Consider the following 18354-nt stretch of genomic DNA (forward strand, 5'->3'; position numbering starts at 1 on the left):
GGGGGTGGAGGGTGGGAAGGGATAGACTGGGATTTCAAAATTGTAGAATAGATGAACAAGATTATACTGTGTAGCACAGGGAAATATACACAAAACGTTATGGTAGCCCACAGAGAAAAAAATGTGACAATGAGTGTGTATATGTCCATGTATGACTGAAAAATTGTGCTGAACACTGGAATTTGACACAACATTGTAAAATGATTATAAATCAATAAAAAATGTTAAAAAAAAAAAAGAAAGAAAGAAAGAAAGGAAGCTAAAAGAACTTCTAACCTCTGCCAGAACTTTCATGGGGCTGAGAGTTTGCCTGGGCATACCATGACAATTGGAAATTTAGCTAAGCCCCCAGCTGACTTTGCAGCTTGACTGGTGATACCACTGGGAACCACCATGCTAGGGCTGGTTTTGCAATGGAGGCTTAGTAGAGGTGGCCACAAAAAAGGTGCTTTGGGGGAATGTAAGGGGAGAGAAGATTTTTTTTAAAACTTCCACAAAAGCTTGCAACCCAAATTTCTAGAATGTGTGAAAAAAATGAATATTAATGAAAACAGCCAACAAAATCAAGCTGGAACACAAATTCACTACAGACAATATATGCTTTATTATATAGGGGATTTTTTTCTTGACTTTTTTTATGCCATGAATACTTTGGTAGTTTGATGAAACCTATAGATCTTTTCCCAGGATGTTTTTAAATTTATAAAACAAAATATATAGCATTACAGAGGGAACCAGTTATTCTTGAAATATAGCTATCCGACATTTCTACAGATTTATAACATAATACATATATGCTTGTTGACATATTAGTGAGCAAGCGATGGTTCTAACAATTAGTGTAATTTCAAAGTGGTTTTGAGTGTAAATAGTTATTTTAGAGATCTGTTAAAACTGAAATGTAATATGAAATTATCTGTGATTTCTGTTGGTGACAATGTGAAAGACTGTAAATACTGTTCATGGCTTGTTTATAGTCGTTAAGTGTAGGAAATGTTAAAATTGCAGTTACAGATTGGTGAAAATAAAGTTAAACATTTTTCTACTGAATTTGAGAGGAGAATAGAAACACTGAATACTCTTACTTAGACTTTATTAGAACAAAATTGAGCATCTAGTGGAAGAAAATAAAATAAAAAAAAATAGAAACCTATTAATACAGAAGAAAACAATAAAGGAGGAAAATGAGAGCTCCCCCTCCCCCCAAATAGCAATACTATTCAAATAAAAAAACTGACTTAACCTTTGCAAGATAGACCAACTGATCAGGTTCATTGGTTGGTTAAGTGTTATTAACCCCTCTAATGGTCTTATAGGAACATACCTAAAGCAGCACTAACACAGAAAGTCTGAAAAATGGGGATAGGGAAAGATAAGCTTTGGAAGTACTGATTAGGAGAAAGCTAGTGTAGGAAGGTTAACAACGGATGTAATTGACCTGAAGACACAAAATATTAGTAACAAATGGAATAATCCACTAGGTATAATCATGGTTAAACATTGTGTTAAACAGCCTAGAAACACAAGCAAAGCAAAATGTGGGAAATTACCAAACAAAAAGTAACTAGTCCACAATTATAGTGGAAGTTTATAAACATACTTTTAATCTGAATTTAATACATTAAGCACAAAAAATTAGTAGAAATAGAGAAGACTCAATAAAATTAATAAGCTGGATCCAGTAGAAGCATAATTATATATGTGTGTAATGTTTATACCTATTTCAGTGAACAGAGAATACACATTCCTTTCAAAAACATGTGAAACATTTATTTTTTAAAAAACTGAATATGTATTAAATCACAAAGGAATTCTGACTGTATTTCCAGCCTTTACTTCCTTCAGGTTGTGTTCTCTGACCACAATGCAATGAAATTAGAAACCAATTAAAAGCCCATATATTCAGAAACATTTTCCTAAATAATTCCTGCATTAAAGATGGAAATTATGGTGGAACTTAAAATATTTTAAAATAGTTATCATGAAAGCATTATATATTAAAACTGTTGGAACATGTTGAAAGAGTACTTAGAAATTTATAGCTTTAATGCATTGATTTAAAAATTAGTAAGATGGGAAATAAATAAGCTCAGCATTTTCTCAGCTGCTTAGAAGAACAGCTACAGGGTAAATCTTCAGTAGAAAAAATAAAGTTAAAATCAGAAAATAATTAAACAACAACAACAACAAAAAATGATTCAAAAAACCAAAAACTCATTTTTGGAAAGACTGGGGAAAATAGACAAAGACAAATTTCAAGACAACAGTAAAGAAAAAAGAGGAAAGGTACCCCAAAAAACCCCCCAAATCTCAAGAACAAAAGTGTCTGTAATAATGAAAACAATGAGAGAGATTTTAAAAGTCATAAAGGAATATCATGAATTGTTTATATTAATACTTTAATTAGATGAAATGAGTCATTTTCTAAATGTGTGTTACCAAAATTGATTCAAGAAGAATTAGAAAACTTATTAATGCAATGGCTGTTAAAGAAATTAAATCAACAGTCAAAATAAGATTCTACATCCAGAGAGTTTTACAGGCAAGTTTTACCAAATGAATAGAGAAGGAATTTCTTTAACCTGATAAAAGGTATCTGTTAAAAAAAAATTAAAAACCAAACTTAACATTGAAGTTAATTTTAGCACTAAGGACCAAGACAGGGGAACATGCTTTCACTGCTTGGACTTGAACCTTCAGTCAATGCAGCACTCCAATAAGTAGTGATTAGTGGTATAATAAATGAAAAGAGATGAAACTCTTTTTACCAGTATTACATTTATCTATGTAGAAAATCCAAACGAATTTAAAGACCACAGATATGAAAATTTAAACAATTGTATGAAAGTAGTATGTATAGCTTTGCAATAATAAATTTTACTTTCAAGATAAAATGATAATTTCTAAGAGCATTTAAATTATCAACACTGACTTAATGAAAGTTTAGGAAAAGCTGCTTAAACCAAAAAACATGAAGACATTGAAGATCTCTACCTAAATCATCTGTACTCTGAAGAAGCACAAGCACAGGTTTGTAAACCATATCTTTGTTACATGAACTATTATGAAGCATAAAAAAAGAAAAACCAGAAACACCGTTGCCACTTATAAATATATTTTCAACATCCTAAGTGAAATATTAGCAGACCAAATCCCCAATAGTACATACACAATTAGATGTTTATTAACTCTTTTTTTTCTGGACCAGGTCCCTCATTTCATGAATCTTAAACATTTTAGTTGATTAAATGTATATTTTTATACTTTATGGAAGTAGGTTGCTTCCATTTTTGGCTATTATAAGTAATGCTGCCAGTGAAAACTGGGGTACATAAAACTTTTTTCAACTAGTGTTTTTGTTTTCTTTGGGTAAATACCTGGAAGTAAAATTGCTGGATCATAGGGTAGTTCTGTTTTTAATTTTTTGAGGAACCTCCGTACTGTTTCTTTATGACTACACCAATTTACATTCCCACCAACAGTGTACAAGGGTTCCCTTTTCTCCATATCCTTCCCTAATTGGCAGTGAATCTTTAGAAATAGAATATTTTGCTTTGCCAAAGTTACAGGGTATAAGGTACTTTTTCATACACAGTCAGTGGAATTGAGTTGGTATAAACATTTTTCTCAGTGTCACTATCAAATTTAAAGTGGAATTGTGTCTTTTGACCTAGCAATTCTACTTCTCAAAAAATTTGTCCTAGAGAAACACTTACTTATGTATATAGGATTCTTTACATGGAGAGAACATGAATACGGATTCTTTAAAGCATTGTTCATAACAGTGAAAAAACTGGACGCAATCAGATTGTCTGTCAGCCTTTGTTATAGTTACTCAGAATATTTAAAGAGGAAATATCCTGGTATAAAAATCCTTGGATAATTAACTTTATTATCGTTTGGTTTAAGGCAGAGGTAAATAATCTCACTTTTAGGGGAGAAATGTTACTGATAAATGATATTTTGGGGTTTTTTGTTTTTTTTTTTTATAGCAGTGGCTAATTTTGTATGTATAGCCAAACAGTATCTTGTAGTTCGGCTATAAATGGTTTATGTAGAAATGTATTCTCAAACTCAGGGACTTTTCTCTGAAGAAGTTTTTTGTTCGTTCATTTTTAACCTTTTTTGCTCAGTTTTGTGCTATTTGCTCTCCTGAAAAAGTAAGCTGTAAACTTTTCATTAAGTAAACAGAGCCAGTCTAATCTAAGAGAAGACAGTGACAGTGTGTGTTCTTCAGTTTATTGGATTATGGAAAGATGTTTCTGGTTCAAGCCAAGAACAGTTTAGGGTGTTATAAATTAGAAGTTGTCCTTCCTAAACACAGACAGGGAGAAGCGGGAAGAAAAAAGGTGCCAACTATCGTCTGTTTTATAGCATTATTTTGTAGTCTGGTGTTACTTACGAAGTATTGTTCTGGAACCTGGGAAAGAGGTATAAATATTAGGAGCCTAGAAGCAGTAATATTGGCTGATGATATAGTTATATGCAGGGAAGACCCAGGAAAATCAGTGAATGTGTGGAAGCTTATAATCAAGTCCTCACTCACTTTGTATTATGAATTATTTTTCCAAAATTCCCCTTTCAATAGCCTTTTCTGACTTTTTATTTGTAGTTTTCAGGATTTTGATATTCAAGGGTCCAGAAGATGCAGTTTGGACTGGTTGACGATAGAAACATACAAGAATATTGAAAGTTACAGAGCCTGTGGGTCCACAGTCCCACCACCGTATATTTCTTCACAAGACCACGTCTGGATCAGGTTCCACTCCGATGACAGCGTCTCTAGAAAGGGTTTCAGACTGGCGTATTTCTCAGGTGTGTTTTTAAATAAGAAGAAAGCTGTGGAACAAGATTCCATAGTATTAACTGCTCAGTCACTTTAAGACGAGTCTTCTAAACAATATCCATTTAATTGTGACCAAATCCTAAAAACACATCTGAGATTGATGAATTAGAGGCCCAGTGTTCAGGTGCCCTAGAGCTGGATCTCAAAAAGGAGTTTCGTATAATCCTAGGAAAATGATTAATTTTAAAAACTAAAGTCAATCTTCTTTTTTTAAGAACATTTTAAATACATATATTTGAAAAGCAACTTTTTTCCCTCAAGTGCTTATCCAGATCCTGAAAGTTACTTCAGAATGTATTTTTGTATATGTGCATTAGCATTGTCTTGGCACCTTCAAAGAAAAGACATAATCGATTTATCCTTCATAGTTTGTAGCATCAGAAGTCATCTTTTGCTGTTCTTAAACTTTATCCCAAAAAGTGACAAATATGAACAATTCAGAGCATTAGAGTCAGGTCCATTTTTGGTGAAAATCATTTTACATTTTCTGAAATTACATGGTCTCCTTTAGCAAATATATGCTGCTTTCTCCCTTTTTTTTTAATTAAAAACACAGTTTTTGTAATATTTATTTAGGTTCTGAAGCACATTTTCTGTTACTTATTACCAGTAAATATTAATGGAAAGGTAAGTATTGGCCATCATTGTCAGTTTGGACCGTAGGACTCTTTAATGTTTGATTTTCTTCCCCTACCTCTTTATTGTTATGTATTTAGGATAGAACATGAAGATAATTAGAATTCTATAAACATTTCAGTTCTCTCTCCTTCCCACTAGTATTTTGATGAGTAAATTTATACCTTCAGCTTAGATTCATAAATTATTTTGCAGTTGTATCAAAATAATAGAAATTATAAAATGGAAGTACCATGTTGTGGTTACACGAAACTTATAAATAGTGTAAACTTAGCCTTAGGATAATCTTAGCAAAAATTTGAGCCTAAATAATGGGCTTACAAAATACGCTATGACATACATAGCAAAATACTGTGTATATGTATATCTATAAATAACCGGAAGAATATTTAAAATGTATCTGAAAAAGTGATTATTGTGGATAAATTTTTCTTCATTTCAAAATGTTTATACAATAGGTTATTTGAAATTCTTAGGCAATATATCATAGTGGCTCATATTTCTTACATCATTTTAGTAAATATTCTGCAATAAAATGGCTTCTGCAAAGAACTGAATTGGCCCTTTCTCTTTAGATCAGCTGCAGAGATCTTCATGGAACAAATCATAAATGTTTAATAAATCGAATTGTTGAGTAATCAGTGAGCCAGTATTTGCCTTTAGAACTTAACTTATTTTTTGATTAAGCCCAACAATTCCTTGGGCTTAATCAATACTTATTATAAAAATACCACTTGCTGTTATATATCTTTTTAAAAGTATGTTTTTTTCTCCTTACCTCCGCATCTCCCTCTTCCCGATGTCCTCCCAGGGAAATCTGAGGAACCAAACTGTGCTTGTGACCAGTTTCGTTGTGGTAATGGGAAGTGTATACCAGCAGCCTGGAAATGCAACAACATGGATGAATGTGGAGACAGTTCTGATGAAGAGGTCTGTGCCAAAGAAGCTAATCCTCCAACATCTGCTTCTTTCCAGCCCTGTGCTTACAACCAGTTCCAGTGTCTGTCTCGGTTTACCAAAGTTTACACTTGCCTCCCCGAATCTTTAAAATGTGATGGGAACATTGACTGCCTCGACCTTGGAGATGAGATAGACTGTGATGTGCCAACTTGTGGGCAGTGGTTAAAATATTTTTACGGTACTTTTAATTCTCCCAATTATCCAGACTTTTATCCTCCTGGAAGCAACTGCACCTGGTTAATAGACACTGGTGATCATCGTAAAGTCATCTTGCGCTTCACTGACTTTAAACTTGATGGTACTGGTTACGGTGATTATGTTAAAATATATGATGGATTAGAGGAGAATCCACACAAGCTTTTGCGTGTGTTAACTGCTTTTGATTCTCACGCGCCTCTCACGGTTGTGTCTTCTTCTGGACAGATAAGGGTACATTTCTGTGCCGATAAGGTCAATGCCGCAAGGGGATTTAATGCTACTTACCAAGTAGATGGCTTCTGTCTGCCGTGGGAAATACCCTGTGGGGGGAACTGGGGGTGTTACACAGAGCAGCAGCGTTGTGATGGATATTGGCATTGCCCAAATGGAAGGGATGAAGTCAACTGTACCATGTGCCAAAAGGAAGAGTTTCCATGTTCCCGAAACGGTGTCTGTTACCCTCGTTCTGATCGCTGCAACTACCAGAATCATTGCCCAAATGGCTCCGATGAAAAAAACTGCTTTTTTTGCCAGCCAGGAAACTTCCATTGTAAAAACAACCGTTGTGTGTTTGAAAGCTGGGTGTGTGACTCTCAGGACGATTGCGGTGATGGCAGCGATGAGGAGAATTGCCCGGTGATTGTGCCCACCCGAGTCATAACTGCAGCCGTCATAGGGAGCCTGATCTGTGGCCTGTTACTGGTCATTGCGTTGGGATGTACCTGTAAGCTTTATTCTCTGAGGATGTTTGAACGAAGGTCAGTATTAAGACAAGACTACAGTGCTTATGCTGTCCACTATAAAAGCATGGCCCAAATATTTGCACCACATATTTTAATGTGATTAGCAGTGTATTTTTGTTATATTATTGTAGAAAGAGGTGCATAATGTTTATGATTTATAAAATTACTGTGGAAAGCTTATGACTCAAAAGGCTAATAAATAAATAAATACATAAGAGTTATGAGGTGAGAAAAGCCAATCTGTATCATGATGTTCCTGTTTTTCAGATTAATCTGTTTTACAGGAGTTTTGCAGGCTGTAATTCTCCATTGTAGCTATTTAACCTGGATTTTTATAAATATTAATTCAACAATTCCAGATATTTGAGAACCTACTATGTTCAAAGCAGTATACAAGTGAATAGAGAAATGAGTAAGGAGTTACCTTCCGAGCAGTTTACAGTTAGAAGGGAGGAAGGAACTAACGGGTAGAATTAGATGACAAAAAATATAAATGTTGTAAGAGCTATAAAACAAAGTGATATTAAAGTCAAAAATCTCACTTAAGTTAAGAAATAGTTCAGAGTTAAAGGGTAGCCTTCAGGGAGAGTTGTCCTCCATGTGCTAGACAACAGGCTGGTCCTGGGAGAAGTGGTGGCAGGGAGGTCTTCATAGAAGGCTCTTGTGGGTACCATGATCCAGGAGAGTTATAAATAATAGGTACAACAAAGAACGTCACGTCAACTATAACACAGCTAAGCATAGATGCACAGTATCTCAATAACCATGCTGCATCATTTCCTTGTGTAAGTATCAATGGCCAGAAAATTTTTTACTGCATTGCAACATGAAGACGAGAGGTCTTGAGTTTAAGAATGAGTTATTCCAGAAAGAATTGTGGTAATTCATTCCACTCTTCTCCTTATCTGAAAAATAAATGTGTTGGACTTGATGAATAAAGTGTCTTTTAAGAGTTTTCAAAACTTTCACCTAACATCTCAAGCCCCCTATATTCTTAGAGGTTTAAAGATTTAGTACCTTTACCTTTTACAGGGATGTCTGATTTATTAAAACTTAGTGATACAGGCCCCTAGTGTGAAACCCCATGAGGATAGACTGTCTGCTTCATTTTTGTGTTCTCAGTGTAGGGTCGTGTAGATATTCTGCCAATGTTGGCTGACTAAGCTTTCCAATTGATCAAACATATTAAAATTCAGATTGTTTTAATTGCTGATAATTTAAAAATTATTGTTTTGGCTTGTCTTTTTTTTTTTTTTTTTAACCCTTTTAATCCCTGTTTCCTCGCAAAGATCATTTGAAACACAGTTGTCAAGAGTGGAAGCAGAATTGTTGAGAAGAGAAGCTCCTCCCTCTTATGGACAATTGATTGCTCAGGGTTTAATTCCACCAGTTGAAGATTTTCCCGTTTGTTCACCTAATCAAGTATGTTACAATTTATGATTTCTATGTCAATACCTCTTAAAATAAAATCTGTACTTGCATGTAATGGTAAAGGTCCTTGACTGTGTCAGAATTTCTGCAGTCAAGTCAAGAATTAAATATTTGGAGGACTTGAAATTATACAGTTGACTCCTGAACAACATGGGGATTGGGGCACCAACCCTCCATGCAGGTGAGAATCCACATGTAACTCGGCCCTCTCTCTGTGTCCAGGCTCTACGTCCACAAATTCAACCACAGATCATGTAGTACTGTCTATTAAGTTTACTGTTGAGAAAAATCCACGTGTAAGTGGACCCAGGCAGTTCAAGCCCATGTTGTTCAAGGATCAACTCTTAATTGTTTCATTGTATTTTAACAAATACTACAAAATTCAAATACTTTTCATTCTTTACTTCTGATTTCATTATGTGATTCTTAAGCATTTTACTGCTTAGGATAATTTAGTGCATTAAAATTCAAAAGTAAAGTTTGACAACTTATTTTCTACGTGAACTTAATATTTAGAAGATTGAAGAATGAATACCAAAGTTGATATGCCTAGTAATAGATTAGTAACATGCTAGATTAAAATGAAAGTAGTTGAAATGAAGTTAACATTTCCACCTGACTTGAGAGAAAACTTCACAGCTGGATTTTACAGTGCTTAAAAATTCGTATCATTTTCTTTAAATAATAATTCATTCTTTACTAAGGTTTCTGAATTCTTTAAATTTTTGTTAGTGATTTCTTTTTAAATTTCTTTTTCAGTGCTTAAAATTGTAGCAGGGCTCATAAGGTCATAAAGGTTTATACATTTAAAATATAAAATTCATCCAGAAACATTTCTAAAATTTGTCTCCAGTATTAGAATTAAGAGAAATTGATAAATATTGTTTTCTCAGTGATTTAATTCTGTTCAAAATGGAAGACCATTTCCTTTTTGGTTAATGAGATTTCTGATTACAGTCTGTCACCTTATTTGTGACAAGGTCTTAGAAAATCTTTGTGAGAATCTGTAGTTTTAAAACATTTCTCTGGATGTTATTTGCTAGGTAAATAATTCAGAAGTTCCACTGGTTGGAATTTTGTGTGCAACATAGGAAAAACCTGCCTTGTGGTGTCTATATATTGTTAGTCCTGCCACTGGGAAGGTTTCTTTTTAGGCAGGAATTCAGAGGATGGTTAATTCCACCCACCCACTCTCCCACCTATCACCCACCACCCCTGAACCCTAAGGCTACCTTCTAGAGTTTAGCCAACTGTGAAGTTAGAGGGAGCACAATCCACTCTAAAGAGCCCTCGCTTCTAACACCAGTTACATTTCTAACATCAGTTACACTTCTAACACCAGTTATAAGTTCAGGGGCTCCTAAAACCATCCTCAGGTTTGGTAATTCACTAGAAGGACTAGAACTCATTGAAGGCTATTATACTCATAGTATAAGAAGGTATAACTTTTATTGCTGGGAAAGGACCCAGATTAAATCAGCCAAAGGAAGAGACATATAAGACAGAGTTCAGGAGGGTATCAAACACCACCCTTCCAACGTTGCTCTGAACACAGATGTGTGACAGTATGCATGGAACATTGCCAGCTAGGGAAGCTCACTCAGACTCAGTGTCCGAGGTTTTATTGGAGCTCCATCACACGGGCATGATTAACTGCACATCACGGTCTCTGGCTCCTCCAGAGACTGACTGATACTGCTGACTCAAAGCCCCCACGCTACTTCATACTGTTGGTGTGGCTCAGAGCCTCCGCCTAAAACACAGTGTTACTGTCTGGCTGGTCCAGGGCTCCATGCAGCAACACTTCTATCAGAGATGACCTTCCAAGGTCTGAGATCTCATCCCAGAAGTAAAGGGCACAGATCAGACCTCACTTTGGGTAAGGTTTCATTCTTCACTACCTACTATAGCGTTTCTCTAGGGTCATAATTTGCCCCTGTGAGGGAATTCTGTTTCAACAGTTTTAAAATAAAATACGTTTGCAGGTGGTAAACTACATTTTATTCATTTAATGAGATTATATTCTCATTATATTGAAACTTTTGGAAATAAATTATCAAAATTTCCATAGCAGTTTTTAAAAAGAAAAATAACCTTCTGAATTACCATTTCATTCAAAATAGAAATCCTTTCTGAGGAATGCTTTCTTCTGCTTCATAAACTGAAGAAGTATATAGAAGTATTCCTAGAACAATCATAAGATCCCCTTGTAGACACTAATGTTAAACTGGCAATCATTTAATTAAACAGACTTTGAAATGAGTAGAGAGCTTCGCCTCACTGTGACAGACTGCACTTTTAAAGTTGGCTTTAAAGTGTGCAGGAGGCATTCTTGATCTTGATGGGTGACTGGCTGCATAAAGGGGAGGATATCTAGAGAGCCTTCTGTTCACTGCTGAATGTAATGACAGTGCTCACACAAAGCCTGAGAACTTGAATGCCAAATGAAGAGGACCAAGTCTATGGCGAAGTTCATAGAGGTGTGAACTTTTTTTTTTGTTTGTTGTTTTTATTCTCAAGTGGTAGAAAATCTTACTCATTTGTATAGTAAATTTATGTGTGCTGATATTCAGATTTCTTATTGACAGTCTGTTCTTTACTAAGGCTAGACTATGAAATATTCTGGTGATAGTAGCTTATTAGCTTTAGTGAATTATATTCTAGGGATTGTGTTCAAAGGTCTATATGGAAATCAAGAATAAGTGCAATACCAGTCACAAAGAGAGATGGGGAACGTATGCTATCACATCTTACTCTTTTCCCTTCTTTTTTTCTTCTGTGAGGGGGAAAGGCAAGAGTCATTCATTTTGGCCGAGGGAAACTGTATCATGTAAAAGGGAGTATATCAACTCATCATTATTTCTTAGGAATACTGTATTTTAAATACTAAATGCCAGATTGATGAAAGCTCTGTTTGTTCTAAGTTTGATTACTACTTTTTATAACCACTAGATGGCGCTTAAAGACTTTTTATAAATGCTGTAGTTTTTTTTATAAAAAAAAACAAAACTGAAAGTCAATCATCTAGAAGAGAGAGTAGATTTTTCTTTCAGTTGGACAATGTAGTCACCTCCTATATGTACTAATTAAAAATTACCATTTTTTTCAAAGAATAAGGATATAATTTATGTTTAACGTTAAGCTGATAGAAAATAAGGCTTAACCTTTAAGACTGAGAAGGAACCCAGATGTCTCAGATACCGTTGTATAGTGCTGTAAACAAATTAATTTCTTTGGCTTTTTGTTTCCTGTGCTGCATTACAAATATTCCTTTATTTATGACAATATAAATCAGTCCTCAGTATCTACTGATTCAATAAGTCCTTGAGAACCAACTGTGAAATATAACTTTCACGTGTTTTAGAATGTTTTAACCTTATAAATCAAGTCTAACTTGTTGTATATTTAAAAAACAAACAAACAGATAAAAGGCCTAGTTTTCACACTCCTTTAGGTCATTTAGTGAATTATGGTAGAGATTCTTCTATCTTCCTAGCTAAAGAAGTATCAAATAATTTTATTTTCCAGCTTCCATACACTTCTAGGATTAGATTACTCTGTGAGGTTTTGAAACAAAATAACTGTTATAATTGACATCAAGTATCATTTTAAAGTTGCATATATGAAATGAAGCATCAAGGAAATCTTAAACACAGTGAATAATGATTCAAGTTACAGGTTAGATTCTGGAGTAGGGTGAACCTGTATCAATGAGAGAATTTAATTCATCCTCCATAGACCCTGATACTCAGTAATAGAATTTTTAGCCACAACGCATTCTTAATAGAAGGGTATTTTCCATCTTAATACCTCAATTGTTAGCTGTCTTAAGATTTTTTTTTCTTTCTTTTCTTTTTTTCTTTTTTTGCAGGCTTCTGTTTTGGAAAACCTGAGGCTTGCTGTACGATCTCAGCTTGGATTTACTTCAATCAGGCTTCCTATGGCAGGAAGATCCAGCAATATCTGGAATCGTATTTTTAATTTTGCAAGATCACGCCATTCAGGGTCATTGGCTCTGGTCTCAGCAGATGGAGATGAGGTTGTCCCTAGTCAGAGTACCAGCAGAGAACCTGAAAGAAGTCATACTCACAGAAGTTTGTTTTCCGTAGAGTCTGACGACACAGACACAGAAAATGAGAGAAGAGATACGGCAGGAGCATCTGGTGGGGTTGCAGCTCCTTTGCCCCAAAAAGTCCCTCCCACAACAGCTGTAGAAGCAACAGTGGGAGCAAGTGGAAGCTCCTCAACTCAGAGTACCCGAGGTGGTCACACAGATCCTGGACGGGATGTGACAAGTGTGGATCCACCAAGTGTGAGTCCAGCACGTCACCAGCTCACAAGCGCGCTCAGTCGTGTGACTCAGGGGCTGCGCTGGGTACGTTTCACACTAGGGCGGTCAAGCTCCGTAAGTCAGAACCAGAGCCCTTTGAGACAGCTTGATACTGGGGTAAATGGAAGAGAAGAAGACGATGATGTCGAAATGCTAATTCCAGTTTCTGAAGGAGCGCCAGACTTTGATGTGAATGACTGCTCCAGACCCCTTCTCGATCTTGCCTCCGATCAAGGGCAGGGGTTCAGACAGCCTTATAGCACGACAAACCCTGCAGTGAGGGCAAGTAATCGCGATGGCCCCTGTGAGCGCTGTGGTATTGTCCACACTGCCCGGATACCGGACACCTGCATGGAAGCAACGCTGAAAAATGAAACGAGTGATGACGAAGCTTTGTTACTCTGTTAGGTACGGGTCCCACCAGGGAGACTGGATTCAAGTCGGAGCAATATCCATTCATTGTTTTGTTAACTTTACAGTTAAACTAGTTTTAATTTAAAAAGAAAAAAGATGCAGGGTGACTTCTTATTATCGTATATTAGCCTGCATGGTTAAATTAAACAACTGTAACTCTATGAACTTTAGAGTTTACCGTTTTAGCAGCTAAAAATGTATTATGTATACATGTTGTTCAGTAATGTTCTTCCATTTGTTTCTAATTGTTTTCATCCTGGTACTGTAGTTCACAGTAGAGATATGGCTGCTCAAACTCATTTGACTGTCAGTTTATCTATCCTATGTTAAAATGTTTCTTTGTACAAAATAATACCTTCTTTTAATTAAACCCTTTATGCTTTTGCCAATACATCTTGTAACTTAAAATACTAGATGTTAAGGTTGTTAATATAAAAAGAAAAAAGCCCTTATACTCACCTGTTTTTATTTATATAACATGTCTAAATAGTATTGGATTTCATCATGATACAAGCTTGTCAAAGGAAAAACCTTGTCTAAAATTTTTTCTTCTATGTTTAACATGCAGTGATGTGAAATTTAGTTAGACTTAGATAAATTAATGGCAAAAACAAAACTTTTATAGATTTTCTAATGTTGACTTTAATACTCAAATATGGTACAAACCAAATGGTAAAAATCCCAAGTCATTTCTTTTTTCATCTCTATTTAAGGACAGAATTAAGCAAATGAAGATGTTCTACTATGCATTAAATCTTGAACTTTATACGATATGTACAAAAATTGTACAAGATATGTTCCAGCTGGTAGTATCTTTCCCTGATACAGGGTTATGCTTGTATTGGACCCTAGGGATTTGCACTAAAATCATATCAAGGTCTCAGATGAGTTTAGTGCACAAGCACTATCACTTTAAATACTATTATTTGCTATCATAATGACTATATATTTCCATAGCTTTTTGGGGGGTGAGGGTGGCATTTTTATTACAACTTGAAGTTGCTTTGCTGGGTTCATATTTATTTGTTGTATTTAAAGATCGCATTATTGTAAGTAAGTGACTTTTTTCAATAAATTTTATTCACAGGGAGGATCATGCTACATGTTGAAAAGCAAATTAAATCATTCATATCACCTCCCTTTTTTAAGTAAAGTGAATTGCAAAACCCCACATATTTTTTTATTATCAGTTCCCATTTATTTATTCTTTAGCTGTCTGTTTGAATAGCTTAATGATTGAGTATGAAAAATGTATTTGTGTGTGATTATTGCTATTTATTAAATTTTAAATACTTTGCTGAATGTCATTTTAAAGCATGTTTGAGGTCTTGTGTATTTGTCGTGTTATGCTGTCAGGAAGAACTGACTGAAATGTTTTAATATGTATCAGAAATTAAAATGACTTTTTTTTTTTTGTATTGCCTTGAGGTACTTTTTAAATCCAAGTTGTTCTTTATTTTGTTCATTTGTTGTAAATACAAATTCAGGCCATGAAATATGCAATATGTCTAGAAGAGAAACCAAAGGGGGGATATTCTTTCTTACCTCCCTTATCGTAAAGTAGTAGCTTATACCAGTTCTTAAGGGTAAAAATCCTTAAGGACCTGAGGATTATTTTGCCTTTGAAAAAACTGTCTCTTAGTTGATGTATCTTACAAGATGCAGTAACTCAACCAGTTCTCTCTTTATGTTATTTTCAGATACATTTTAGACCCCTATACATTTTACTGGCAGAATTTGGGTTACTAAATTAACCTTGTTTAGGTCCAATAATATTCCATCATGTATAGGTTTTTTGTTTTTGTTTCCTGGGGTGTGTTTTAATTTCTTTGTTTAATTAACTTTATTTAAACTTTTTGTTTAATTAATTGATTCAAACAGTAAAAAATAACTCCCTCTCCTACCCCTGACATTGGTCTTTTAGTTCCCTTTCAAAAGGCGACAGATACCAATACCATATTCTTGTATATTCCCCAGAAGCACCATATAGATACATAAGTGTATCCATATGTATAAATGCTCTGTGTTGTAATACAAATTGTAATATACTATGCATACTGTTCTGCACTTTTTTTCCCTTGAAAAAAAGTGTATCTACTACTGTTTAAATGTTTAAAGTTGAGTATTAACTGTTACTTCATTTTTGACATTTTAAAAATTGATATATCCTGAATTTAAGGCTCCACTTTTTTCCCCTGGGTAACTAATTACTGCAAAGTTGTCTATTAAATAATCTATCCTTTCATCACTATTGGAGATGGCCCTTTTATCAGATTTTCATATTATGTGGATATGTTTCCAGACTCTCATTCCATTGTCTTCAATTGACCTGCCTTTCTTTTTTAGTATGTGTCTTACACAGTCTTAATAACTGTAATTTTTAAAAGCTCAAAAATTCTTGCTTATTTTTCCATTTGAACTTTAGAATCAACTCATTATGTGCCACAAAACAAATCCATAGTACTTTTTTTTTTTTGACAGTTTTACTTTTATAGATTAACTTAGGGAAATGTGACATCATTACCATGTTAACAGAGCTTCTGTCTTAATCACGGTGCCCTTTCTGAAAATGGTTCTCATTTGTTAAAGTCTGTTTTTGTTGTTTCCTTCAGATATGCTTCACATTTTACTTTACAGAGATCTTGTACATGTTTCAAGAGTTCTAAGAAATTTTATTATTTTTGTTACCATTATTAAGGAAGTCCTTTTTGTTTATAATTTAGTCTGATTTTACTATACTGTTCCTATATATAGGAAAGCTAATGATTTTTTTGTTAATTTTCTACCCAGCTACCAGACTCATATTTTCTTATAGTTTACAATAGTATTTCAGTTAATTCTTTTGTGTTTTCCAGTTTTACAGTCATGTCTTCCAATTTGCATACCTCTTTATGTCTAAGTTGCATTGTTTAGTACTGCTAAAAATAATGTTAAAATATATTGGCTATAATGAACTGGGTTGATATATATACATTAAATCATGTTAAAGAGTATCCATTGATCCCTATTTTAAAAAGAATTAGTCAAGAATGCATGTTGAATTTTATCACATGCCTTTTCATTTTCTATGGAGATGATCATATGATTTTTCTCCTTTGATCTTTTAATATGATGAATTTTATTAATATATTTTGTAATTTTGAACCATCTTTGCATTCCTGAAATAAACTCTACTTGACCATATGTATTATTCTTTTAATATATTTCCAGATTGTTTCATATGTTATTTAGTATATTTGCATCTGTATTCATTAGTCTGATTAGTCCAGTGGAGGGGGGGTCGCTATCTTTAAGAAGTTTTGTTATTAATTTTATGCTGGTAAATTTGGAAACATTTTTTTCCTTTTCCTGTGCTCTGGAACAGTTTACAAAGCATTGGAATTTTCTCTTCCTTAAAATTTCAGTGAAGCTACCTGGGTCTGGTGGATGTTTGGTAAACAGCTCTTTTGGTGTCTGCCGTGGTCTGTGTAGTTTTTATGTCTTAGCTGGGATCATCATCCATTTTGTCCAAGTTTTTAAGTTTATTTGCCTAGAGTTGAGCAGAGTTACCCTTCCTCTTTTGTGCCTGTGGCTCTTTCCACCTTAATATGTATTATGCTTCCTCCCTAATTTTTTTAATTAAGATAACTAATAGTTGATTTATTTTTGTTGGTTTTTGTTTGTTTCCCCCTAATGGTATGCTTTGAATGTCTCTTCTATAATTCTTCTGTTTTCCAATTAATTTTTCTTTAATAAATTTCCTACTTTTTGCTTTCCTTACTTTATTTTGTTGTTTTTCCCCCTACCTCCTTGAGTTAGCATTTAATTCATTCATTTTTACTTATTCTTAATTATAAATATAGATTAAAGATGTGGACTTATTTCTGAGCACTGCTTAAGCTGAATCACTTAAATGTATTAGTGTTGTCATTATTTCTATCTTCTAGGTGTTCTGAAGTTTCTGTTTTTATTTCCTCTTTAACTCAAACTATATAAAAGAAGATTTTTTTCCTTTTTTCTTTGCTGATTTTTTCTAGTTAATGGCATTTTGGTGTGGGTAGTAGTTTTTTGTTTTCTGATTCTTTTATTAATTTTCATCTTTCGGCATCAAGACCAGAGAATGTTATGTGTGTTATATCTGTTGTGGGGAGTTTATTGTCTTTTCTTAATTTTAAAAATATTTCAGGATCACTTTTTAAAAAAATGTGTTCTCTGTTTACGGGATATATATTGTAGTAGGTATTTCTCAGTTTATCATGTGTCATTTAGATCTTCTCCACTGTATTCTGCCTTATCAGTCTGTCTGTCAGAGCTCTGGTGTTGGGATGAAGGAAGAAAAAGGGAATAAAGGGCTGTGTTGCCTGGCTCTGAGGGCAGCAGCCCTGCCTCGGCTAGTGTCCTTCACTGGGACTGAGCATGTGGTGAGGGGAGTCTTCTGAAGCGCTGTCGGGGTTTTAGCTGCTGTTACCGCTTAACGCCATCATCCACTGTTAAACTGGAAATAAATGCCTAGGACTGATTAAAAGAATAAAGGACAAAAGAGCAGACTGTATTCATTAGGTGTCTGTTGAGTCCCTACTGTAGACCCAGTCATGTTGGCAGCAGGCACCTGCAAGCTCCATTCAAGCTCCTTCCTCCTGACCTGCAGGGAGAAGACGACAGCCACTCGATAGGACCTGTTTTACTCATGCGGGCCCCTATTTGAAAATTGACGTCTGCAAAAGCTTCTTAAGACCTAGTCTCAGAAGGCCCGGAATGTCACTTCTGCCATGTTCTGTTGGTCAAACAAATCACTAAGACCAACCCAGATTCTATAG

The 18354-nt window shown here is 34.6% G+C and overlaps 1 protein-coding gene across 2 annotated transcripts in view; it reads left to right on the top strand.

Annotated features, from left to right (window-relative positions):
- LRP12 (LDL receptor related protein 12) overlaps positions 1–15461 on the top strand; it is a 71858-nt gene extending 56397 nt beyond the window's left edge. Inside the window, exons 3-6 of one of the 2 annotated variants that reach the window (XM_032467532.1) lie at positions 4613–4815; positions 6294–7398; positions 8673–8805; positions 12686–14976. In XM_032467532.1, coding sequence (XP_032323423.1) covers positions 4613–4815; positions 6294–7398; positions 8673–8805; positions 12686–13552 — 2308 coding nt within the window. In that variant the 3' untranslated portion in view covers positions 13553–14976. Of the gene's footprint in view, positions 1–4612; positions 4816–6293; positions 7399–8672; positions 8806–12685 lie in introns of both variants that reach the window. The other variant, XM_032467531.1, reaches the window with a different exon arrangement.
- The last annotated feature ends 2893 nt before the right edge of the window (positions 15462–18354 follow it).

Source organism: Camelus ferus, chromosome 25, assembly GCF_009834535.1.
Source record: "Camelus ferus isolate YT-003-E chromosome 25, BCGSAC_Cfer_1.0, whole genome shotgun sequence".
Taxonomy (NCBI): Eukaryota; Metazoa; Chordata; class Mammalia; order Artiodactyla; family Camelidae; genus Camelus; species Camelus ferus.